This window comes from Eurosta solidaginis, chromosome 5 (genome assembly GCF_040869045.1).
Source record: "Eurosta solidaginis isolate ZX-2024a chromosome 5, ASM4086904v1, whole genome shotgun sequence".
Taxonomy (NCBI): Eukaryota; Metazoa; Arthropoda; class Insecta; order Diptera; family Tephritidae; genus Eurosta; species Eurosta solidaginis.
The window spans coordinates 21185989-21212818 of record NC_090323.1 but is presented as its reverse complement, the minus strand read 5'-3'; the positions used below and the strand labels follow the sequence as shown (position 1 = coordinate 21212818).

The window sequence follows — 26830 nt, the reverse complement described above, 5'->3', positions numbered from 1 at the left end:
TTAAAATGGTTCGAGGAGTAGTAGTGGTACCTTTTGTGGTATCCAAACGGCCTATGAGTGCCTCCGCGGCAGTCACCTAAACTTATTTTTCAAAAGGGTTTCGATTTAATATAGAAGTGTATACATTGTGTTATCAGCGTATTATTATTATGTTATCGAAGAGTTGTCGATTTTTATCGAAAATCTATTGGTAATTTATCGAACTTATCAATATGCTATACAAAATTTATCGATTTGTATTCGCAAAGTTATCGATTTGTTATCTGAACGAATTGTTATCGAAATGTTATCGATTCGATTTCGAATATTTGTCGATTTTCAATCGAAAGTTTATCGATTTGCTACCAAAATGTTAACGATTTCGTACCGAAATGTGACTTCTTGTCTTAGTTTTAGTAATTTGTTATCAGCGAGAAGACGGCGAAGCTCTTCGGAAATCGCCTGAAGTTATTTGATTATTGTTTCTACTATTCACTAACTCAGATTTGAGTTTGGTAGGCGGAGCATCTGTAATTTTTCCGTTTTTCTTTTTGTTCATTTCATTCTCCTTGTTGTTGTTATTTTCGTTTTAACGATAAAGACACTCCCCGAAAGTTTTGAAAGTGTTACGGTTGTTGATGGCCCTTTGTCGTATATAGATCAGGTACGTTCCGATAACAAGCACCATTAAGGTATTAGCCCGACCATCTGCGAAACGATTAATATGACCACATTAAACCTTCTAGGTTCCATTAGGAACTTGGGGTCGCCAGAGGCTCGCCTGCTAAATGTGTGTATGATACATTCATATTTGTAACAGGATCCTCCTCGCATAGGTGAGGTTGACAATTGGGTTGCGAAAGCTCTGAAGCTATAAAGGTTTGTATTGCGCTTATCAACCCCTTGAATTCCTTTCCTTCTTTTTCTTCTTCTTTTCCGATTTTTCTCATATATTTCACCATACCTATTTTCTTTACTTTTCATTTAAATTTTTTCTCTTTCCCAAAAACTTTCGCCCCCTTTTCGTATAAATTCTGCTCTCCGATTTTTTTGTTGTTCTTTGGTTTAAAACCACTCTTTGCATTGCCTATTTGCTGCTTTCCTTTACGTTAGTTCGGATAGTTTTCAGGATATCCCTCATACACGCAAACACACAAACAAAGCACTGTGTGAATGGCTTGAGCGGATGAAGCAAAACAAATTGTGTAACGCGCTTTGTTAGGTAACAATAACATAACTTTTGTCGAAGTATAAAAGGAACTGCAAGGACTAAAAACGATTTTAAAAGTTTTAGATTTTAATTGTTGCTCAACTCAAAAGCTTTTGGCGAAGTATTGCGAAAACTTTAAATAAAAATTAAAATAATAAAGAACATATTTATAAAAAAAAAAATTTCACATAAAAATATTTTAAAAGTTTCAGAAGAAGAAAACGCAATAAATAACATTTATTAAATTTTTCTTGCGCTTGCCAATATGATATTTGAAATTTATAATTTCAAAGCTTTTCTCGAATATCCAGAATTAGCATTTAAAATGGCATTTTATGAACCATTCATTTGGAGTGGCAATCGTCATCGCCACCAAACGTCGGTGTGGTTGACAATGAAACATTTCATATTTGTTTTTATCACACTTGCATTGGTGACAGAAATTTTTGCTTTGATCATAAATTTATATATACCATTCGATTCACCAGAGAATGAAGCTTTTGAAAATATGGAAGCAAGATATTTTGAAGCAACAGCTTTGATTTGTTTCTTTTCTTGTGGCTTTTATAAAATGTGGAATATTTTATGGCGTTGCTCTGATATTGGCCAATTGATGGAAGAATTTAATAAACTATTCCCAAATGCTTCGAAGCAGAGAATGTTGGCTGAAGAAAGCGGTTATATGGAGGATGCGAATTCAAATGAAGAATGTGAGTTGAACGATTTTTGTTATATGATGCATGGTAGAATTAAGTGATGGTGGTTGAAGTTAAACCTTATGTAAAACTTTGATAACAAACCGATAACTCGTCGATGCCAAACCGATAACTCTTCGAGAATAAATCGAATATTTCTCGATAGCAAATTTATAACTTTTCGATAATAAACCAATAACTCGTTACAAATACGCCCAGGGTGGCCAAACCGGGACGGAATGTTCGTTATCCATAACAAAAGTTAGCGATGAGAAATCTTTTTCATTATCGACGTGCTAACCATTTTTCATCGACAAGTTCTTTATTTTATATTCAAGAGATATCGTTTTTTATCGAAAAGTTATCGCTGGAAGAATTGCTGGAATTTTATCGGTTTGTTATCGACGAATTATAAGCTTATATTTCAAATTGCTATTGGTGTTATTGCATTGTTATCGCGAAGTTATTGTTTTGTTGATGAAATAATATCGGTTTGCTATCGAATAAGTGTTAGCTCCCAATAGCACTTCAATATAAAATCGATAACTCATAGATAACATGTCGATGACAATCGATTTAAAGACCTATAAAAAGCTGAGGGCATGGCTATAACAAACCGATAAAAACCCATCTATAACTAGGCGATAGCTTCGCTATCGTCAAAAATCGATAACAGGACATTTGTCTATTAGCTCCAATTACTAGGTTAGCTGTAGTTACTTTAAACTTTTTGTTCCAGACGTACAACTTTATGTTTATCCGGGTTCTCCTAAAATAACAAATAAACGATTTTTCCCAGTCTCCTTCCTTTTAGATTTTAAAATATTGAGCCTTCATAGGGTAATCTAACTTTTTTTTTTTTATAATATTACTTTATTTGCAATCTGTCATGTTAACATTCAGCAAATGTGATAAATTCTTAAAAGTAGCAGAGTATAAAAATAAATATAAAACATATTTCATTGCAGTATTACTTCAATTAAATTTTTGGTTTTCCTAACAATTATGGCATATATATTTGGTGTACATGTGTACATATGTATGTATGAGCATAAATACTTAATTTCTAAAAGGCAAATTAAGGACGTGAAACCTTTTAAGTCGTTTTGTTTCTTCACTATCATCTAATAAGCATATTGCAAGGGTGTTGCTGTGATCGCTTAGTTTGAGGTTCAAGTATCTATTGGATAGCCTCCGCACTTCTTCTTTGACATAGGGAATTTCAAGGTCAATATGTATGCTTTCGTTTGCAATAAACCATGGCGCATTTAGTATCATTCTAAGTGTCTTTGATTGGTATCGCTGTAGAATTTCGATATTGGAATTAGCAGCCGTGTCCCACAGCTGTATACCGTATGTCCAGACTGGTTTTAAAATCGCTTTGTATAATCGGATTTTGTTCTCAAGACTTAGTTCAGACTTTGCTCCAAGGAGCCAGTACATTTTGTTTGCCTTTATTTTAAGTTGTTGGCGCTTTGCTTTAATATGGTCTTTCCACGTAAGTCTTCGATCTAGGTGCATTCCAAGATATCTTACTGTATACTTGAGGACAGTTTTCTCTTCTGGTAGTGAAAGTCACATGAACAGATTTGTCGGTATTCACTTTAACATTCCATCTTTCATCCATGTTTCTATTTTCATCAGCTCGGGCTGAATATGTGATGTAGCACTTGTTGGAGTTTCGCCCAGTGACAATAAAGCTGTGTCATTAGCAAAAGTTGCAATCATAACCTCGTCAGTCGTTGGAAAGTCAGAAGTGAATATCGTATAAAGGACAGGTCCCAGCACACTACCTTGAGGCACCCCGGCCTCAATTGAGTGTATTTCGGAACGCTCATTCCTGTGTTTTACATAGAAGAAGCGATCGCTCAAATACGATTTTAGCATTAGATAGAATGGCAAAGGAAAATGTTTTTTTAATTTGCAAAGCAGTCCTGGGTGCCACACCCGATCGAAAGCTTGCTGTATGTCCAAAAATACTCCCAAGCAATATTTTTTATTTTCTAGTGCATCAGTGATTATACTAACAACTCGGTGGCATTGTTCCATGTTTATTTCTGAACCCAAACTGGTGCTCAGGTATAATGATGTCTCTTTCAATAACCAGCAGCATTCTTCTCAGAAATATTCTTTCAAATATTTTGGAGAATGTCGCCAGCAAACTAATCGGTCGGTATGATTTAATGTCGTTTTCTGGCTTGTTCGGCTTGGGTATCATTATAATTTCCGCACATTTCAATTGGGTTGGAAAGTGATGAAGCCGGAGAATTTGGTTGAATAACATTGTCAAGTGCTGATATGCATTTTTCAGAAAGCGATTTAATCATTTTTGCGTCAATTCCATCATATCCAGGTGTTTTTGAGTTGTTCAGTTTTGTTATCTCTTCTTCTACTTCTAATTGAGATATACGTTTTATTGGTAGGTCCATTTGACAGGCGACATCTAAGAAGCCCATAACTTCTTCATTATCCAAATAGCTGTTTAGTGAGAGCGGTTGGAAGGTCTCTTTCAGGTATTCCCTAAATGCTTGAGCTTTTCTTATATCTGTTTTACACCATGAGCCATCAGCTTTTCTAATAGCGACATTTCTTTTTGTTGGCCTTTTTAAATATTTCGTTGTTTTCCATAAGCAGTGTTCGTTGTTTTTATTAACATTGAGATTTTTGAGAAATTCCGAAACTGTCTTATTTTTATAATCGCTTAAAGCTTGCTTTAGTTCTTTGCTGGCTTGATTAAGTTTCTTTTTTTCATTTGGTAGTCGTCTTGTCTGCCAAATTTTACGTAATTTGCGCTTTTGTCTAATCATGTCTATTATCTGAGATGGAGGAAAAGTTTTGTGCTGGGCATAAGACGGATTAGAAGGAGTAGCCTGATATGCAGCTTCATAAATAAGCTGAGTGAATGACTCTATTGCAGACTACGAATATTGACAATATTCCTTACTTTGTGTCCAAGTAGTTCTAGTGCAGTTTTTATATCGCTGACATCAGTTGAGTGGTGTAAATTTTTAATAACAACTCTATAAGCTCTTTCTTGTTTGAGCTGATACGTGTGAAAGATGATATTATTAGTTTTCATACGTTTAACTAGAGTTCTATAAGAATCCACATTTTTTATCATAATTCTTACTTCCCCTCCCCTTGCTGCTTTGTAGTTGTAATCCGTATGAGGAATAACAGAGTTAAACATTTCAATCATTTTTTTTATATCACTAACGTTAGGCACAAATATAGGCGAAGGTTTTATGACTGCCTCTCTCTGACAGGTTGTTTCTTCAATTTCAATTTCATTTTCGTCTTGGTTGTTGTTCCCATCTGCGAACACAGCAAACTTGTTTGTATTTGATGACGCAGTTACACTTTCGTTTTGTTGTTGTTGAAATGTTTTTCTTAGCACTTTAGGTGAAGAGAGATTACTTCTTTTAGCCATTGTACTCATAGTCGATTTACTGCAAGGTGCATTGAGGGGTCACCCACAATTACCCCTCAGTGATATGTTTTAACTCTTGTTTTTTTTTATACTCAGTTGAGCAGAGCTCACAGAGTATATTAACTTTGATTGGATAACGGTTGGTTGTACAGGTATAAAGGAATCGAGATAGATATAGACTTCCATATATCAAAATCATCAGTATCGAAAAAAAATTCGATTGAGCCATGTCCGTCCGTCCGTCTGTCCGTTAACACGATAACTTGAGTAAATTTTGAGGTATCTTGATGAAATTTGGTATGTAGGTTCCTGGGCACTCATCTCAGATCGCTATTTAAAATGAACGATATCGAACAATAACCACGCCCACTTTTTCGATATCGAAAATTTCGAAAAATCGAAAAAGTGCGATAATTCATTACCAAATACGCATTAAGCGATGAAACTTGGTAGGTGAGTTGAACTTATGACGCAGAATAGAAAAATAGTAAAATTTTTGACAATGGGCGTGGCACCGCCCACTTTTAAATTAAGGTAATTTAGAAGTTTTGCAAGCTGTAATTGGGCAGTGGTTGAAGATTTCATGATGAAATTTGGCAGGAACGTTACTCTTATTACTTTATGTCTGCTTAATAAAAATTAGCAAAATCGGAGAACGACCACGCCCACTTTTTAAAAAAAAATTTTTTTAAATTCAAATTTTAAAAGAAAAGTTAATCAGACCAATTCTAAATATTCTCGCGGAATTTTGTTCTCGCGGATTTTTTTATTCCCGCGGAAAAATTGCTCCAATTCTTTTCTCCTAGGGAGAAGAATAATTGGGGAATAGGAATTTCGAATTTTCGAAGTCAGCTGTTTTGTGAGTTGAAATTTCGTTGCGCATTTCTTATTTCGTTTAAAAAATTGAAAAGTTTAATTATTGTTGCAAATTTGTTTGAAATTAAGAAATAAAAGATAAACAATGCACAGTATTGCATTTCATGTGTTATTCACTGAAATGAGTAATGAATTTGTGCCACAGCAACATCAACAGAGTAGCATAAGAAGAAGAAGACGGCGGGATAACATAAATCCACTGGAGTTGCCTGCTTTCATTCAGCAAAGCAATTTTCTGGCGGCCAAGTCGAGTTGAGTTCGCCTTTCGCTATATGCCAAAATCTATTTAAGCCTTCTTAAAAATCCTTGCGCAATTTCTGGATGGCTGCATCAAATATACCAAAAGCTCTTCTGTTGCTTATGATATATTTTCTACTTAAAATAAAGACTATTGTGGTTGTTGTTATATTAACAGTGAGAATATTGTGGTAGAATGTAATTACATATTTTAGCACAAATTTGTACAAATAAGTGTTCTGTCTTAAAATAACCATTTTCCTTTAACTACTTTGATACATTCCCTTTAATTTAACTAGTGAAAAAACTCCTATGAAATGGCAGAGAAATCTCCCTCTCCCTCACATTCATAATACCTACTTTTCTCCCATAACCGGTTTCCGCTTTTTCGAACATTGTTCAGAATAGGAGGAAAGGGAGAAGTGAAAAAACTCACAAGGAATTTTTATTTAGAATACGAGGAATGGGAGAAGGGAGAAAACTCGCACGGAATTTTCGTTTAGAATTGGGCTGAATATCTTTACAGCATATAAGTAAATTATGTCAACATTCAACTCCAGCAATGATATGATGCAACAAAATACAAAAATAAAAGAAAATTTCGAAATGGGCGTGGCTCCGCCCTTTTTCATTTAATTTGTCTAGGATGCTTTTAATGCCATAAGTCGAACAAAAATTAACCAATCCTTGTGAAATTTGGTAGAGGCTTAGCTCCTAGGACGATAACTGTTTTCTGTGAAAAAGGGCGAAATCGGTTGAAGCCACGCCCAGTTTTTATACACAGTCGACCGTCTGTCCTTCCGCTCGGCCGTTAACACCATAACTTGAGCAAAAATCGATATATCTATACTAAACTCAGTTCACGTACTTATCTGAACTCACTTTGTATTGGTGTAAAAAATGGCTGAAATGCGACTATGACCACGCCCACTTTTTCGATATCGCAAATTACGAAAAATGAAAAAAATGCCATAATTATATACCAAATACGAAAAAAGGAATGAAAATTGGTAATTGTATTGGTCTATTGACGCAAAATATAACATTAGAAAAAAACTTGGTAAAATGGGTGTGACACCTACCATATTAAGTAGAAGAAAATGAAAAAGTTTTGCAGGGCGAAATCAAAAGCCCTTGGAATCTTGGAAGGAATACTGTACGTGGTATTACATATATAAATAAATTAGCGGTACCCGACAGATGATGTTCTGGATCACCCTGGTCCACATTTTGGTAGATATCTCGAAAACGCCTTCACCTATACAACTAAGGGCCACTCCCTTTTAAAACCCTCATTAATACCTCTAATTTGATACCCATATCGTACAAACACATTCTAGAGTCACCCCTGGTCCACGTTTATGGCGATATCTCGAAACGGCGTCCACATATAGAACTAAGGCCCACTCCTTTTTAAAATACTCATTAACACCTTTCATTTGATACCCATATCGTACAAACAAATTCTAGAGTCACCCCTGGTCCACCTTCATGTCGATATCTCGAAAAGGCGTCCACCTATAGAACTAAGGCCCACGCCTTTTTAAAATACTCATTTACACCTTTCATTTGATACCCATATCGCACAAAAAAATTCTAGAATCACCCCTGGCCCACCTTTATGGCGATATCTCGAAAAGGCGTCCACCTATAGAACTCAGGCCCATACCCTTTTAAAATACTCATTAGCACCTTTCATTTGATACCCATATTGTACAAACGTCACCCCTGGTCCACGTTTATGGCGATATCCCGAAAAGGCGTCCACCCATAGAACAAATAACGATATTCCGAAATGCGTCCACCTATAGAACTTAGGCCCACTCCCTTTTAAAATACTCATTAAAACCTTTCATTTGATACCCATAGAGTACAAACAAATTCTAGAGTCACTCCTGGTCCACGTTTATGGCGGTATCTCGAAAAGGTGTCCACATGTAGGACTAAGGCCCACTCCCTCTTAAAATACTCATTAACACCTTTCATTTGATACTCATATCGTACAAACCAATTCTAGAGTCACCCCTGGTCCATCTTTATGGCGATATCTCGAAAAGGCGTACATCTATAGAACTTAGGCCCACGCTCTTTTAAAATACTCATTAATACCTTTTATTTGATACCCATATCGTACAAAATAAATTCTAGAGTCACCCCTGGTCCACCTTTATGGCGATATCTCGAAAAGGCGTCCACATATAGAACTAAGGCCCACTCCCTCTTAAAATACTCATTAACACCTTTCATTTGATACTCATATCGTACAAAATAAATTCTAGAGTCACCCGTGGTCCACCTTTATGGCGATATCTCGAAAAGACGTCCACCTATAGAACTTAGGCCCACTCCCTTTTAAAATTATCATTAACACATTTCATTTGATACCCATATCGTACAAACAAATTCTCGAGTCAGGCCTGGTCCACCTTTATGGCGATATCCCTAAATGGCGTCCATCTATAGATCTATGGCCCACTTCCTCTTAAAATACTCTTTAATACCATGTCATACAAACACATTCCAGGGTTACCCTAGGTTCCTTTTACAACATGGTGATTTCCCTTACTTTGTATCCACAGCTCTCAACTGAGTATTGTTATGGAACCTTTGACAATCATACTTACTCTGGGTTGACAATTGTTTCGCAGTTGTACCAAGTTTACCTGGTGGCACGAAGAACATGATCGGCGTCTGCCCGTGTGCGTCTAGCTGTCCCGGAGCATCAGCCACTTATGTGGGTTCGTTGACCAAACGACCGACCAAACCACCAGTTACGACAAACCCAAGGCCTAACAAGAAAAAGTTTACGCACACGTAAGGGTTAAGGAATTTCTTACCTCATCACTCAATAGGACCGTTGATTAACCATTTTAGAAAGCGACACAACACTTTGTCTCTTGCCTAGCGGTTCTTCTACCAATTACTTACCGCTCTTATCCCACCCAACCATGACTTCTCAGATGTTAATGAGATGTCCCAATGTAAAGCAACAACAACAACGAATTTCAGACCATTATTACAAACTTAACAATTCATGTTTTATTTAATAATAAGACTAATCAACCAAAAAGAAAAAGATCAGAAACAAGTACCAATTTTTACTATTGGGCTTAAGACCGAACACCTATAGGAACGGCATGGAATCGAAACTATATGCAAAAAGAAATCTTACGAACTTACTAAAGAGTGTGTGATATTTAAACAGGTGAAATTTTATTAACACAGAGAAACGAATCATATTAAATCAAATATAAGTTATTTGATTGAAATTTCCGCGGTTTTGAAGTATGTTACGAATTCAGTATTAGTAAATATTAATCTCAAACAATTTAAAGACATTTCTAATACCAACTCGTTTCGTTGATTCTCTCGTTCTCTCACGATTCACTGATCATACTTAATGATCATTAACACGGTAGTTAAATAAAAAATTATATGTACATATGCAAAAGAACCAAATGGTATGAAAATATAAAAATTTTATTATAAACTTATGTGCATTGATGTTGCAGGAACTCGATGAAGGCCTTCTACGATGCTTCTGATTTGCTGTAAAATGGTACTTTAGCACATATGTAAATATTCTAATTAGAATTTGATATTGCGATTGCTTCGAGTTGCAATGAGATTTTTGTTTTCTCATTCTTATTGGAACGCCAATAAGACATTGGAAACTCTCTCTCTCCAATCACTTAAAAAAATATCACTCTCTCCTTTTCTAACTTGAACGTTTAATTATAATAAACTATTTTATTATACTAATTTTACTTTAATTTTCATGAACCATGAAATTCCAAAAATATTATAATTTTCTTTGTTAAATTCAAAGGAAGTTCATTGATAACTTTCGCACACATTTAATTTAATAAAATTATGTCACCTATACTATATTTTTCTCTCTCTTTCATATTAAGTATGTATATACTTGCGTGTTTAAGTTATATTCCAGAAGCAAGTGTACGTATTCGTATATTTTTGCTTTTATTCGAAAGATTTAATTTTTACATTTTTTTATGATAAAAATTGTTTCCGGGTTTTTCCCTTTCTTTTTTTGAACATCCCATATTCCGAAATTTGTTTAACTTAAATTTTTCTATTATATATGTTTTTTTTCTCGAAAATATTTTTAGTCAGACTATTACGACTATATCGCGGCAAAACTAGTTGTATACTGGAAGTCAAGAGGAACTTGGAATTTCTCGATTTTTTTCACGATTCTTGACTGCATTTACTTATGTATGTATATACCTTTTTTTTTTTCTTTAAACAAAAAGAATTATTATTTTTTTTCAAAGGTTTAAATATAATACACTTATACAACTATTTTATCACTCCAAATTTTGTCACTGCAACCAAGCCTGCGAGTTTTCCATGGTGAAGTTGATGATGATGTAGACCCAATCCGTGTCATTGTGAGTACCAATCCGAACATTGATGGATCTTTTAAATATTATAGCTTTAATTTGCGGGTTACGCGTTTAGATTTTCGAAAACCCGAATTATTTATCTCTAAGAAGGCTTAGCGCATATTTAACTTTCCGCTTTACTTGTGGAACTTAGATCCGAACGATTTTTAACTTTTCGCCGATACTAGGATCATCGCCCGAGTATACGTTTAAGGCAAACTTTATCCAGCAAAAGACCCCGCTATGTCTAAATCCGACGCTTTTATAGGCACGGAAAAACAAGTCAAAAAGGTGGCGTGATGCGAAACAGAGATAATTAAATAGGGATGGAGATCGATATTTATATACATTTGTCCTTTTTTAGTTGTTTTATAGGACATTATCTGACGGTAAATTGTGTTTTAACCTTTGCATTCCTTAATATCTTTTCCGTGGTACCACCCTATCTTACCATGTATGTCTTGCAATTGATACATGGAGTTTCCTTTTGTGGCGAGAACTGTAGCTTTAACCAAAACGGGTGCTAGCTTGGCGTTAAACTTATTCGCTTTGTCGCTCAGAACGAAATTGCGCCGATATACATTTTCACCAACACTAAATGGTTTTACTCAGCTTCGGAGGTTGTAGCGTTGAGCTGATTTCTCAAAAGCGTTTTGTATATTGTTGGCCAACTCAGTACGCACGAGTCGGAGTTTGTCTATGCGGTCTATTACAGTATGTAATGTTCGGTTACACCCGAACTTAGCCTTCCTTACTTGTTTTATACTCAGTTGAGCAGAGCTCACAGAGTATATTAACTTTGATTGGATAACGGTTGGTTGTACAGGTATAAAGGAATCGAGATAGATATAGACTTCCATATATCAAAATCATCAGTATCGAAAAAAAATTTGATTGAGCCATGTCCGTCCGTCCGTCCGTCCGTCCGTCTGTCTGTTAACACGATAACTTGAGTAAATTTTGAGGTATCTTGATGAAATTTGGTATGTAGGTTCCTGGGCACTCATCTCAGATCGCTATTTAAAATGAACGATATCGGACAATAACCACGCCCACTTTTTCGATATCGAAAATTTCGAAAAATCGAAAAAGTGCGATAATTCATTACCAAATACGGATTAAGTGATGAAACTTGGTAGGTAAGTTGAACTTATGACGCAGAATAGAAAACTAGTAAAATGTTGGACATTGGACGTGGCGCCGCCCACTTTTAAAAGAAGGTAATTTAGAAGTTTTGCAAGCTGTAATTTGGCAGTCCTTGAAGATATCATGATGAAATTTGGCAGGAACGTTACTCTTACTACTATATGTCTGCTTACTAAAAATTAGCAAAATCGGAGAACGACCACGCCCACTTTTAAAAAAAATTTTTTTTTAAATTCAAATTTTAAAAGAAAAGTTAATATCTTTACAGTATATAAGTTAATTATGCCAACATTCAACTCCAGTAACGATATGGTGCAACAAAATACAAAAATAAAAGAAAATTTCAAAATGGGCGTGGCTCCGCCCTTTTTCACTTAATTTGTCTAGGACACTTTTAATGCCATAAGTCGAACAAAAATTTACCAATCCTTGTGAAATTTGGTAGAGGCTTAGATTCTAGGACGATAACTGTTTTCTGTGAAAAAAGGGCGAAATCGGTTGAAGCCACGCCCAGTTTTTATACACAGTGGACCGTCTGTCCTTCTGCCCGGCCGTTAACACGAAAACTTGAGCAAAAATCGATATATCTTTACTAAACTCAGTTCACGTACTTATCTGAACTCACTTTGTATTGGTGTAAAAAATGGCCGAAATCCGACTATGACCACGCCCACATTTTCGATATCGAAAATTACGAAAAATGAAAAAAATGCCATAATTATATACCAACTACGAAAAAAGGGATGAAACATGGTGAGGTAATGGGATTGGTTTATTGACACGAAATATAACTTTAGAAAAAAAACTTGGTAAAATGAGTGTGACACTTACCATATTAAGTAGAAGAAAATGAAAAAGTTTTGCAGGGCGAAATCAAAAGCCCTTGGAATCTTGGAAGGAATACTGTTCGTGGTATTACATATATAAATAAATTAGCGGTACCCGAACGATGACGGTCTGGATCACCTGGTCCACATTTTGGTCGATATCTCGAAAACGCCTTCACATACACAACTAAGGGCCACTCCCTTTCAAAACCCTCATTAATACCTTTCACTTGATACCCATATCGTACAAACAAATTCTAGAGTCACCCGTGGCCCACCTCTATGGCGATATCTCGAAAAGGCATCCACCTATAGAACTAAGGCCCACTCCCTATTAAAATACTCATTAACACCTTTCATTTGATACCCATATCGTACAAACAAATTCTAGAGTCAGGTCAACCTTTATGGCGATATCTCAAAAAGGCGTCCACCTATAGAACTAAGGCCCACGCCCTTTTAAAATACTCATTAACACCTTTCACTTGATACCCATATCGTACAAACAAATTCTAGAGTCACCCCTGGTCCACCTTTATGGCGATATCTCAAAGGGCGTCCACCTATAGAACTAAGGCCCACGCCCTTTTAAAATACTCATTAACACCTTTCATTTGATACCCATATTGTACAAACGCATTCTAGAGTCGCCCCTGGTCCACGTTTATGGCGATATCCCGAAAAGGCGTCAACCCATAGAACTAAGGCCCATTCCCTTTTAAAACACTTATTAACACCTTTCGTTTGATACCCATATTGTACAAGCGCATTCTAGAGTCAACCCTGGTCCACTTTTATAACGATATTCCGAAAAGGCGTCCACCTATAGAACTAAGGCCCACTCCCTTTTAAAATACTCATTAACACCTTTCATTTGATACCCATATTGTACAAACAAATTCTAGAGTTACCTCTGGTGCACCTTTATGGCAATATCTCGAAAAGGCGTCCACATATAGAACTAAGGCCCACGCCCTCTTAAAGTACTCATTAACACCTTTCACTTGATACCCATATCGTACAAACCAATTCTAGAGTCACCCCTGGTCCACCTTTATGTCGATATCTCGAAAAGGCGTCCACCTATAGAACTTGGGCCCACTCCCTTTTAAAATTATTATTAACACATTTCATTTGATACCCATATTGTACAAACAAATTCTAGAGTCAGGCCTGGTCCATCTTTACGGCGATATCCCTTAATGGCGTCCATCTATAGAACTATGGCCCACTTCCTCTTAAAATACTCTTTAATACCTTCCATTTGATACACATGTCATACAAACACATTCCAGGGTTACCCTAGGTTCTGTTTACAACATGGTGATTTTCCCTTACTTTGTCTCCACAGCTCTCAACTGAGTATGTAATGTTCGGTTACACCCGAACTTAGCCTTCCTTACTTGTTTTAAATAGGAATACACATATATTTTATTGTTCTTTTTTGCAAATGCTTGCGAATGGTCTATTATAATTATAATTGAGACGTTGGAAAACTATCAGCACTATGCCCTCGGTTGTTAATCGTTCCGCGGCTCAATGCAGAAGTTGGATTTCTATAAACTAAGAGATCAGAAAATTAAAAAAAAAAATGTTGGCGCTTATTTGATGAGTTTTACTTCTGGTTTCTTATAGAACTTACGAGCTGTCGAGTTTGGCTGGCAGTTTTATACAGAGCTTTTGATTCCCACTGAAGCACTCGCAAAAATTTCCGCAAAACCACAAGTAAAAAGCACTGGAATACATAGAATCCAGCCAACGCAGCAACTTAATTGAATGTCGAGAAGTTTACGAGTATTTTGAGACACGAGAATCTGGCGAGAAGCCGAGTTCTCCATTACTCGGGTCGAAAAATTCTCGCCTGTTTTCGAGAGGAAATCGTAAGCTCTAGTTTCTTATTGAAGTTAAAGCAGAGTATTCCTTCCCTTCTACATGTTTCCGTGTTATTTTGAACCTTCTTCAGGGAGACTAGTGCATTTTAATAAATACAAAATACTTAACGTAATTAACAGCCGGCTCTAGAGCTCATTACAGATTCAAAAAATACAATTGATCAAAATATTAGAACAAGAAAAAAGTCTATAAAAAATTTTTGTCCATAAAAAAAATTAACTTTTCGTTTTTAAGTGGAAAAAAAACTAATACATTTTTCGTTTTCCGTTCAATTTTAATGGACGTTGTTATTCGTGCAGAAACAAAATCTTTTTCTATCGTCAGGAATGAAATAAAATTAAGAAGAGCAGCGAAAAAAAAAAATTTTTGAAATTTGTATGTTTATTTTTCCGATTGAGGGCATTTTTACCCAGCAAACATTCGGAGCTGAAAAAGAGTCATAAGAGGTACGTAATCGGAGCGCTCATTTAAGACCCGGATATTAGTGTATTTCACTTCTTTCAATGTTCCTCTGATATGAGCCTTATTACAATCATTGTGTGAGCCTAAATAGTAGTCAGAGCAGACTTCTAAATTGAATTCCAATCAGACCCTTAAATAGAAGTTCGGTCAGACTTCTATTATGCCTATAATTTACATTACTTTACTACGAATCTTTTCGCAGTAATTTTTATGCATTATATAAGGGATTAGGATTGCCACATTCAGGGGAAGTCTTACCTCAAAATACGATATCTGGAATGAAACCCATCAAAGGTGGTGCATAACGACGTCAGCGCTAACCGAAGACATACGAAGGCTAGACACACCAGCCGGGGTACACCGCGGAAGCAATTTTTTGTTGCAATCAAAAATGTGCAAAATATTTACAAAGACTTTTAATATGCGGATAATTAAGAAATTATTACAAAGGGAACGAAACGAAATTTTTTAAAATAAATTATGAATTTCCGTTTTGAAGTTGCTTTGTTTGCTGAACACTCTTGGCGTAAAGCTTAAATTTTTCATCATATTCGCGTCATAAACGACTCGATGATGTTTTTGAGGCTCGTATTTTTCACATATCTCGGACTCATATCGGATTTCGCAATTATGAGAGGTCCAAGAAAGTTTGAGGGTTAATAGTCTTGAATTTTTGAAATTTTTTTTCACCGATATTTCCTCAAACATTAGACCGTGTTCGAGAAGTAAATTGCACTCCAATTATTAAAACAGATCATATTTTTTTAAACGGTTTTATTTAGCTTAACTCTGTGTAGCGGTCGGCCGGCCGTTTACGAATTTTGTAATTAAAATTTAAGTAACTTCCCGATAAGCTACAAGCTCGAAAGTTGGAATATAGTGCAGAACCCGATGAAAATGCAATAATAAGAAAAAAACTCCGCTAGATGGCGCATGGACCGAAATATTTCAAAAAATCATATTTGTGGTCCGATTTGGCTCATATTTGGAACACATAATACATACATGAATAGAAAGCGACCTATGAAAAAGTCGCCGCTAGGTGGCGCAGGTATAGAGATATTAAAAAAATCTTATTTGTGCTCCGATTAGGCTCATATTGGGAACACATATTACATACATGAATAGAAAGCGACATATGCAAAAACATCGCCGCCAGGTGGCGCAAGGATCGTGATATTCAAAAAAATCGTATTTGTGGTCCGATTTGGCTCATATTTGGAACACATATTACATACAGAAATAGAAATCGCTTTATCGTTCATATTTGGAACAAATATTACATACAGTCCGGTAGAAGTGGCATCAAAACATTTTGGAGTTGGAGGAGGGACAAGCATACGTGGCGCAGAGTCGAGTAAAGTCTTTGGAAGGATTATGTATTGAGGACTTAGATTGTAACAAATTGTCAGGAAAGAGTCCTTGTAATAATGAGTCACTAAGTGAACTAAATAGAATGAGAAATAATAGGCAATTAAATAAAGACTAAAAACTTGAAAATAAAATAATTAAAAAAATTTTTTAAGTTAAACGGTTTTATTGAAAACAATACTTGCATGAAATAATAATAATACTAAAAGCTAGAAAAGAGGACGCGTAAAATTTCTATGGATAGTCATATATATGACCAACTGAACTTTATCAGGTTATGCTACGCCTCACATTTTTAGAAATTTCACGCGCCCAACGCTTTTATTTAATTGTCTGATCAACGCCCTAGATTGATGAGGAGTGTGATGACTAGTACCTAGGACCTACTTACTTAATTATTTTCTAGCTTTTAATATTATTATTACTTAATGTAAGTATCGTTTTCAATAAAACCGTTTAACTTAAAATTTTTTTTAAATTATATTTTTCCTTTCTTTTTTTGCAGTCTTTGGCCCTTACCGCTTTGCCTACTACAAACGCAAGTCAGATAAAATTCTGGGTCGCTTGACACGCTTTCTTATATTCACTTACTCCTACTACAACATTGTACCGCTTGTGCAACTTTTTTATGAAATATTTTCACCTAATCAAAAAATTATGTATAAAACACAAGCAAATGTTTGGTATCCATGGCATAATCATAACGAGCATTCATCTTTTACTGGATTTTTCTTGTCATATGTTATACAAGCTTTGGGTGAATTTGCTAGTATTAGCTTTATAATGAGCGGTCTACACTTATTTTGTTTTTTTACGACACAATTTGAATTACATTTCGATTATTTATGTAATGAAATGTCAACATTGGATGCAAGCAGTCCAGATGCTGTAAAAAAATTGAAAATACTTATCGGCTATTATAATCATTTGAAAGCGTGAGTAGAGAGCGATCAATAACTGTGCTAGTAGTTAACTAATTTTGCGTTTTTTTTTCAGTCTCTTCATACAGGCTAATTCCATATTTAATTTAAGCATAATGCTCGACTTGATTGTTGCTACATTTGCCATTTCGTTGATGGGTTTAGCTATGATAATTCTTAATATTTATGGCGCTCTAATGTTTTGTGATGGATTGGTATTCTTCTTGGTTATAAGTTATGTTTTCTGTTTATATGGCGATGAACTTACGAGTGTCGTTAGTATTTGGCATTTGTGTATTAAGTCTAGTTTTGTAATTTTTTTTACCTTTCACCCCTTCTTTTTTATCTTATGGCTTTTTGTTTGTTTTGTTTTACGCGCCATGTGTATTCCTTTTTTCTCTCTTTCTCAAATTTTCACAGAGTCAAAGATTGAGTGCATCGATTTTCCATAGCAATTGGCAAGAGGGCTCACAGGAATATCGTCGTATGATTATTTCTTTTATTATGTACACGAGAGTTCCCATTAAATATCAGGCTTACGGCTATACAGAACTTTCAATGGGAACTTACATGAAGGTATGAAAGAAAGCATTATTATATACAAATTTCCAGCAAAATAGATTTTTCTTTCTTTTATAGATGTTAAAGCTATCTTATCAGATGTTTACAGCTTTTCATGCCACAGAGTAATGGTATGTAAGCGTATGCTAAAATTATAAAGAGCGCTTTGTATCCGAAATCCTATTAAGTTGAATTTAAGATTGTATATAGGGTGACCCAGAATGGCACTTCAGTACTTTGCACACACATTTCTGGGACCAAGACGAAAAAAAAAGTTTCGAACAACCTTTCCTTGGTACTCATCACATCTCCGTCGATGCTGTGCGCATTTTTCATCGTAGAAAGAACAAATGTAGCGCGTTTGAATGGTACGGAATTTTCATGTTTGCTGGCGGTCTCCGAAATATGTGGATAAAGTATTGAAATGCAAGTTTGAAACACACTGGCTCTGCCTAAAAATGTAATCATATTTTATTTATGTGCAACTTTTATAAAAATATATGCAAACTGTAGCTAAGAAAACGTCGTAACAACTAACATTTGTATAGCATATTTACTTAATATGCGCGCACACGTCTTGCCTCTTTGCTTGTTAATCAACGACTAAAACACCAAGACTACGACTATAGTTACTAACACAGTCGCAGTTTTGGTAATCACTGCTGTAGAGTAAAACTAAATAAAAAAAAAAAAAATGTAAGGCGCGATAACCTCCGAAGAGATCTTAGGCCGAGCTTCTCTTCCAATTTGCGTCGTGCTCCTCTTGATTTTCCCTACAAATTGGCCGGAGGGGACCTACATGTTTTATGCCGACTCCGAACGGCATCTGCAAGGCAGATGAGTTTTCACTGAGAGCTTTTCATGGCAGAAATACACCCGGAGCGCTTGCCAAACACTGCCGAGGGGCGACCCCGCTTAGAAAAATTTTCTTCTAATTGAAAAACCTTATTTCTAAAATTTTGACGTTGCTTTGCCCGGGAGTTGAACCCAGGGCATACGGTGTGATAGGCGGAGCACGCTACCATCACACCACGGTGGCCGCTAAATGGTTTAGTGAAAATTAGCCATATTTTACTGTATCGGTTTACATTTTTCTAGTTTTATTTTGTTTTTTGTGTATCCGACCCTAGGAAAAAAGCTTTATCAATAAGTTAGTCCCGAAAATTTCTAAATATTTAGCATAGTAACCCTTTATACCAAAATAAACAGAGATATCACCTCAAATAAAGTATTCAACAACTATATAATACACTAAATACCAGATGAGAAGATAGGCAATGTAACGCTCCCGCCTACACAAAAGACATACCGTAATTTTGAACCTCGAAACCTAAAAGAGAAGAAGCGGCCGACCTACCATGGGAGATTTGAATAACTCGAAATCAATTTTGGATTGGATATTGTGATAATCTAACTCTTTACTCATCCAGATTGCATCCAGACAAATGTGTAATATATATATGGCGCCTGAGGATAGCGCAAGCACATTGTAAATCACCTCTTCATGCGCTACATCAAACCAAATCTTCCGACAAATTTGTAGGTTTTATTTGCCCTTTTAAACACCAAATTATCAAGGATTTCTTCACATTATCTTAACCCTAGTGAGATAACGTACGTCTCACAGTCGTTTTAATTTAGCTCTCCCATAATCGTAAAGAGAGAACATTCTCATTCTCAGTTTTCTCAGCTACCATTACCAGCTTGTCAGTGGGGGGTGTTTTTCAGTAGTAACTTTTTTGTTTGCTGAAATATATACGATTGTTTTTTTAAAAATACGCCTAAGAGACGTATCGTTATCTTTTACGTGACTACAAATTTTATATGTAATTTTTGCCTAAAAAGGTAATTTTAGCTAATATTTAAGTATAGTTTAAAACAGTTAATACATTCAATTGAAGTACAAAACAATGTATTTTATTTTAATTTTTTTGCTATAAACTGAGGTCCTTCGAAAAAGACTGATTTTTGTAAGAACAAGTCAAACTTAATTTTTAATATATTAAAAAACAATATTTTTCTTTAAAAAAACATTCAAAACAAGTGAATATATATCAAATAAATTATTAAAAAACAAAACAAAACAAAAAAAAAAAAAAAAAACAGTTTTTTTATATCTTTAAGGTCCTTAGACTTGAACACGTCTCTCAGACGTACGTTATCTTTCTAGGGTAAAAAAATAACGTTACCTTTTTAGGGTTAATAGGAGTTTTGTAAATGTGATCATTTGCTGTTCAGATCAAGAGGCGCAGTCGCAATAGTTGCTTACTGACCAATTGCAAAGGACAATAAATTAATAAATTCGCTAGTTTGGACAAAATGTAAAGAAAAGGACATCAACTATTTTATTTGCCTGTTGCACGTCCTCCCTATTGCCTTCGTTTAATCAAATCTATCCTTCTGCGTATCTCCTTATCTCCTCGTCCTATCTGTTTCATATGCATCTTCTTCAGTCTGCACACATCATGCATTCTTTCCCTGAACAAATATTTGCTTATTTTGAACGACCACTTGCTCTAAAAATCTCCCTATATTTTATTCCTATTGTATTACGCTCGCCTTGCATCTTTCATACACCAACAATCTTCCCTCATTGCTCTATCTTCTTTACTTTTCTACAGTTTATCTTTCCCTATTTTTTTCCTCTGTCCTACTATATCCTTCTGTTTTTGTTTGTTTCTTGCTCTTTCACTTCTTTTATTCTCGTAATTTCTTTCTCACCTACCTACTTTTTCTAAACCAGTCCATGTCTTACCTTATTTTACCGCCATTTTATTTCTCTTTTTTTACCATACATTTAATCCTCCTATTCCGTATCCTTAACCCAACAGCGAAAGTGAAAGCAGAAGTTCCATACAAAGTTTTTCAATATGGTGTCACACCTCGGATTTGGCTTGTAAACCATGGAGAGTTTCTTATAATTTGTCGGAAGAGTTTAAAAGCAGCACAGCGCACACTTGGAAATACATATATTCCGCGCTTGATCTCTTCGAGTGCGATAAGCTTTTGTTACAACTTTAATCATTAGCATACCCAGTGCATGGGGTTTTGCCATAAGCTTTGTTTGCCTGCATCATAATTTTAAAAAGAATTTGTCGAAAAATGTTTATCTTTTTAATTCTCTAGCTGTATTTCTTTGCTAACTATTACAATTAAAACACTAGCTAGCTTACCGAATTGCATGGAAAGCAACAATAAAAAGTAATCGAGTTGAATTGTAATTTGTCGACCTGATTGATAGTGTTGTATAGTGTTGCATATTCAAAAATAGGGCACTATTGTGAATGAGTGAATGAAATGAACATACGAATGTGCAGATAAACAAAAATAACAAAATACCATCGTGGCGGCAGGGTAACATACATACAAACAAACACACACATTTCATGTATTTTGTTTTTGTAGTTCTCTGGTTGAGTGTCAAAAACATACTGCGCTAGAAGTAGAAATGTCATAGCAGCTAAAAAAAGTAACAATTAGTTGATAAACTTCCACCATCTGTATGGTTTTACCATAATGAAACTGTTTAGCTAGTTGAAGCGTTTTTTTCAAGCTCGCTTGGAAAAAATCAACTTCTGTTTATCTTCCTCTTAGTTTTCCTTTTCCTATATTCATCTTGCTTCTTACTGTTCCTCTTTCACTTTTTCTCCCACTTCTTTTTCTTCCCCTTCCTATTACTATTCCCATTCCAATTTCATTCCAGTTGCTACTGGTATTACTATTAGTTATCCTATTACTATTACTATTCCTTCCTATTTATATCCTTCCTATTCGTATTCCTATTCTTAGTCTATTCCTGATTCTATTCCAATTCTTATTCATGGTCCTGTTTCTTTTCCTCACTCATACTATGACTTATCATATTCTTATTTCTATTCCGATTCCTTTTCCAATTCCTTTTTTTAGTCCTATAACTATTTCTATTCCTACTAGTATTGCTTATTCCTACTATTATTAATCTTATGCATATTCCATTTCTATTCTAATTCCTATTAATCGTCTAATATCTATAATATTAATAATAATAATAATAATATTATTATATATATTTATTATTATCATTATATTATTATTATTATGATTATTATTACTACTACTATTCCTATTCCTATACATTAGACTGGGTCGATTTATTAACCTATATTGCGCCATCGATTTTTCGATATGATTTGGGCTAAGGAAATAGTTCCACTACGCATACCCAAAAAAATAATTTTCGAGCCTGCAAAAAAAGTTACGAAAAAAAACCACCAAAACACTCCCCAAAACCCAAAAAATATTTTTTTCAAAAAACTGTTACCGCCAACGTTTTTACAACAGTTTCTTGAAGAAAAAAAATATTTTTTGGGTTTTGGGGAGTGTTTTGGTGGTTTTTTTTCGTCATTTTTTTTTTTGCAGGCTCGAAAATAATTTTTTTGGGTATGCGTTTGCTGAGCCCAAATCCTATCGAAAAATCGATGGCGCGATATAGGTTAACTTTCGTCCATACAAATCGACCCAGGTTATTATACATATTCTAATTCCTGGGGGCCACCGTGGTGTGATGGTAGCGTGCTCCGCCTACCACACCGTATGCCCTGGGTTCACACCCCGGGCAAAGCAACATCAAAATTTTAGAAATAAGGTTTTTCAATTAGAGGAAAATTTTTCTAAGCGGGGTCGCCCCTCGGCAGTGTTTTGCAAGCGCTCCGGGTGTATTTCTGCCATCAAAAGCTCTCAGTGAAAACTCATCTGCCTTGCAGATGCCGTTCGGAGTCGGCATAAAACATGTAGGTCCCGTCCGGCCGATTTGTAGGGAAAATCAATATGAGCACGACGCAAATTGGAAGAGAAGCTCGGCCTTAGATCTCTTCGGAGGTTATCGCGCCTTACATTTATTTATTTATTTTTATAATTCCTTTTCCTGTGCCTATTCGTATTCGTATACATATTCCTATTTCTGTTTTTGTTGCCGTTCCTATCCCTATTCACAATGCCATTCCTATTACAGTTCCCATTAATATCTCTATTCCCTCTGCGGTCCCTCTTTCTATTCTTATTCCTATATCACTCTCACCCTCTACCTCTCCATCGTCCTGTCCGTCTCCATTCCATTCCTATTTTTAATCCTATTGCTACACCACTATCTCCTTCTCCCTCTTGATCTTTCCATCTTCCTGTCCCTTTCCCTCCCTTTCCTTTTTTCCCTTTCATCATAACCTTTGCACGCCTATTACTATTCTTATTTCTTCACCACTAACTTCCTCTCCATCTTCCTGCCCCTCTCTCCACTTCCCTTTTCCTTTTTATCCGGCAGGATTCCTTATTTCCTTATTTTTATTCTTATTGCTACACCACTCTCTCCCTCTCTATCTTTCTGCCCCTCCGTCTCCTTTCCGTCCCTTTGTTTATTCTTATTGCTACACACCTCCCTCTCAATCTTCCAGTCCCTCTCTCTCCCTTTCCTTTTTCTTTGGATCTCCCCCACATCATAACTTTCCGTACCTATTTATATTTTTATTTTTATACCGCCCTATACCTCTCCTTTTTTCTCTCTCTCTCTCTTTCCTTTTCTTTTTGATCTCCCTCTCATTATTATCTTAAGTATAGCAATAACATATATACAGCGGGCTCATAGCCGTGATCTTTCCCTAGTTTTGGCTTACCTTCATAGTTTTAAGAAACATTTAGTAGGTTTTTCCTTTCACCTTCAGTTTAGGTCTACCACTGACATTTTTCTTTCCTCTTTCTTTTCTTTTTCCTACCTTCTCTCTCTCCCTTCTGTCCCTCACTCTCTGGCTGGCTGCCCTTCCCTCATCGTCTACATCTTAAATTTTTCCTCACTCCTATGCCATATGTCATCTCCTTTCTCCCTCGCTATTCTTTTTTGTCATCAGTTCCTATAAAAATTTTAAGCAAATCGATTCATTATTATTTTTTCGAACAATTTTCAAGTTATTGCACAGAACACCTAGCCGTTTTTCTATGAAGCTTTTTTAAAGGTAAATTCAAGTATTTTAAAGCTGGCAACTGTAGCCTACTTTTTGAACTTTCACGCATATCGCAAAAAAAAAAACTTTAATAACATCAACCACAAAACGACCTACAACTTTCAATTTAAATGATTTACGTTTAACTTTTTATCATAATGTTTTCCTTCATTTAAACCGCAAACAATGCATGTAAAAATTCGAAATTATTTATTGTTTAAAAAACTCTATTTGTGTGATATGTATTATAAATATGACTTTCGCAGTGAAGTGCGAAAAGAAAAAACAATGTTGTACATTCTTCCGTTTTTCCTCTTTTAACAAGAATAAATATCCGAGTTGTGGTAAATGAAAACCACTTCAATGCAGGTGTAAGTAAGTATGTCGGTATGTCCGGTTTCATAGTACGAGTACAGTTATATTTTTGTAAAGATGCATATTATTTTAATATTTAAATTGTGTTTTTGTCTGTGCACTTGATCACAAATTCAATGCAATTTTAACGAAAATTCATAAATAATATTTTTCATTATTTATTCATTTACACACACACACACATACAAATATTATTTGAATGTGGAAAGCCGTCGATGATATTGAGAATGCATTTAACAATAACAATAAATATATGAAGAAACTTTTAAGTTTATATAATTTCAATATAATGGGAAAGTTAAAAATAAAATTGTATACTGGAGCCTACTTTTAAGAGCAGCAAGAGGTTTCGTTAATCAACTTAGCTGCATATTTCGTTTTCAACCACGAAGCCAAGGTTTTGGTTTTGTGGTTGGAAAGAACCTTGGTTGGTTGGTTGCTGTGCTGCCCGGCTATGGAGCCGGGCCAAGTAGCGCTCTAGGCGCCATTTTGATGCACTTTCTCCTGGAAGCAATTATATTTTAAGGCTGATGTAACCTGTATATTATTTTACTAAAACGACTTGGTTAAAACAATATACCTACTGATGTCCTCGATGCGGCAGTTTGATACCGCCCTTAAGTCCGTCAACGCATAATTGCCTAGAGTTCGGGACCGAAATTTCGCGAGGGCACAGCAGAGGAAGTGAGTAACCATTTCCTCGACACCCTCCTGTCTACAGGTCCTACACCTCTCATTGTAGGGGATACCCATTCTACCCGCGTGTGGGTCAAACGGCCAGTGCCCTGTAATAGTGGCCGTGATGCTGAATATTTCCTTTCTAGACCTATTTAGTAGATCATCGGTTCTTTTCTGGTTGTACTCTGGCCAGATTAGTTTGGTCCGTAGAGTACAAGTCCGTAGAGTACCAATCACGAGTTGCTATTTTCCTAAGATAGGTGAGAATGTGTCTTTTAATTGATGTGAGTGGTCGATGCACCGTGACTGCTTCCATCATACCTAAAGATGCTGCTGCCTTTGCTATTTCATCCGTTAGACTATGCGAACGACAAAACTGAGGACTTCTTCTATGGCAAACTAGAAAGGACATACGACGACCGCTCTCGCCATGTTATTAAAATAATGGTGCGTAACTTTAACGCCAGGGTGGGCAATGAAGTTTTCTTTAGCCCAACAGTGGGAAAGTTTAGCTTTCACAATGTAACATCTCGTAATCGGTTGATGTTGATTGACTTCGTAGCGGCGCGAAATATGATTATTTGCAGTAACAGGTTCATTTCGGTGGATGACGGATTTAATAAGGCGGCTAAAGAAAAGAAAGACGTTGAGTAATGACGGTCTACCAACTGCAGTGTACAAACACTGTGGCGTGAAGTTTGAAAAGATCCTAAATTAAGGAATGGAAGGGGTTGCCAGCGCAATTTATAGAGGCTACAAGCAGAATTGTCAACCTAGGTAACCCGTGGAAAATCCCGTTTCTCAAGCAGGGGAAATTCTAGCGACCCCCAATTCCTCATTAAACTAGGGAGAGGGAGAGCGGTATGGCCTAAGTTCAACGTTGTTCCACTAAAACGTTCCCGTGATATCGGTGCTTGTTACGGGAACGTATCCAATTTATATGCGGCAAAGGACCATCAACATTGATAGCACTTTCCAAAACCTTCGGGGAGTATCTTATCTCTACAACAACATTAATAACAGCATACATCAACTCCTATGCAAAATATCGTCAGATAGGTGCATGCTTTCAGATTGGAATTGAGATGTGCTACATCCTAACCTCAAGAAAGGAGCTCCCACAAAAAGCCGTCCACTTTACCTGCATAATATCACGTATAAGCTTCTAACTTATGTGAATACTGTGCGAGCGTGTGACTTTGGGCGTCATTGCGCTGACTGTGCCCTATCAAACGGCCTTAGACTTCGTAAATATACTAACGACCAGATCTTAACGATGCACCGTATACTGGCGAAGACTCAAAATAAGAGAATCGACACTCACAATTCCTTGTCGACTTCTGAATTCAAGTTTCCAGCAAAGTTGATAAAGCTCTGGCTAATAAAAGTGATCAACACAGGCAGCTCCGCGCCATCCGAGACCATACACGGTTTTAGACAAGGCGACTCTCTTTCTAAATGATGATTATTATTATTTTTACTGAAAACTTGATTAATGCATAATTTCGTGAGTTTATTAACACCCATACATACATTTAGAGATATTCGTGGTATAACATTTGTAAATATATTCAAATGCATACCCAATTTATAACAAATTCACAGAAGTTCATATGCAAATATAAAAATTTCCTAACCGTTCAGCACAGTTAATAAACGCAAATGTTTTTATTTGTTTTAGTAAGCGTTCGTTTGTACCCTGCAGAGGAAATGGGAGACAGTTACGCAAAGCGGCAATTGCGAACTACAGATTTTTTTTAATACCAGCGAACTGGTGCTAATAGGAAGCAGAGAG

The 26830-nt window shown here is 35.8% G+C and overlaps 1 protein-coding gene across 1 annotated transcript; it reads left to right on the top strand.

Annotated features, from left to right (window-relative positions):
- Positions 1–1454: 1454 nt before the first annotated feature.
- LOC137254068 (putative odorant receptor 69a) lies at positions 1455–18142 on the top strand. Its single transcript, XM_067791765.1, has 5 exons — positions 1455–1899; positions 17038–17467; positions 17529–17727; positions 17873–18028; positions 18092–18142. Exons 1-5 carry the CDS (start codon positions 1455–1457, stop codon positions 18140–18142), a joined length of 1281 nt encoding a protein of 426 aa, XP_067647866.1.
- The last annotated feature ends 8688 nt before the right edge of the window (positions 18143–26830 follow it).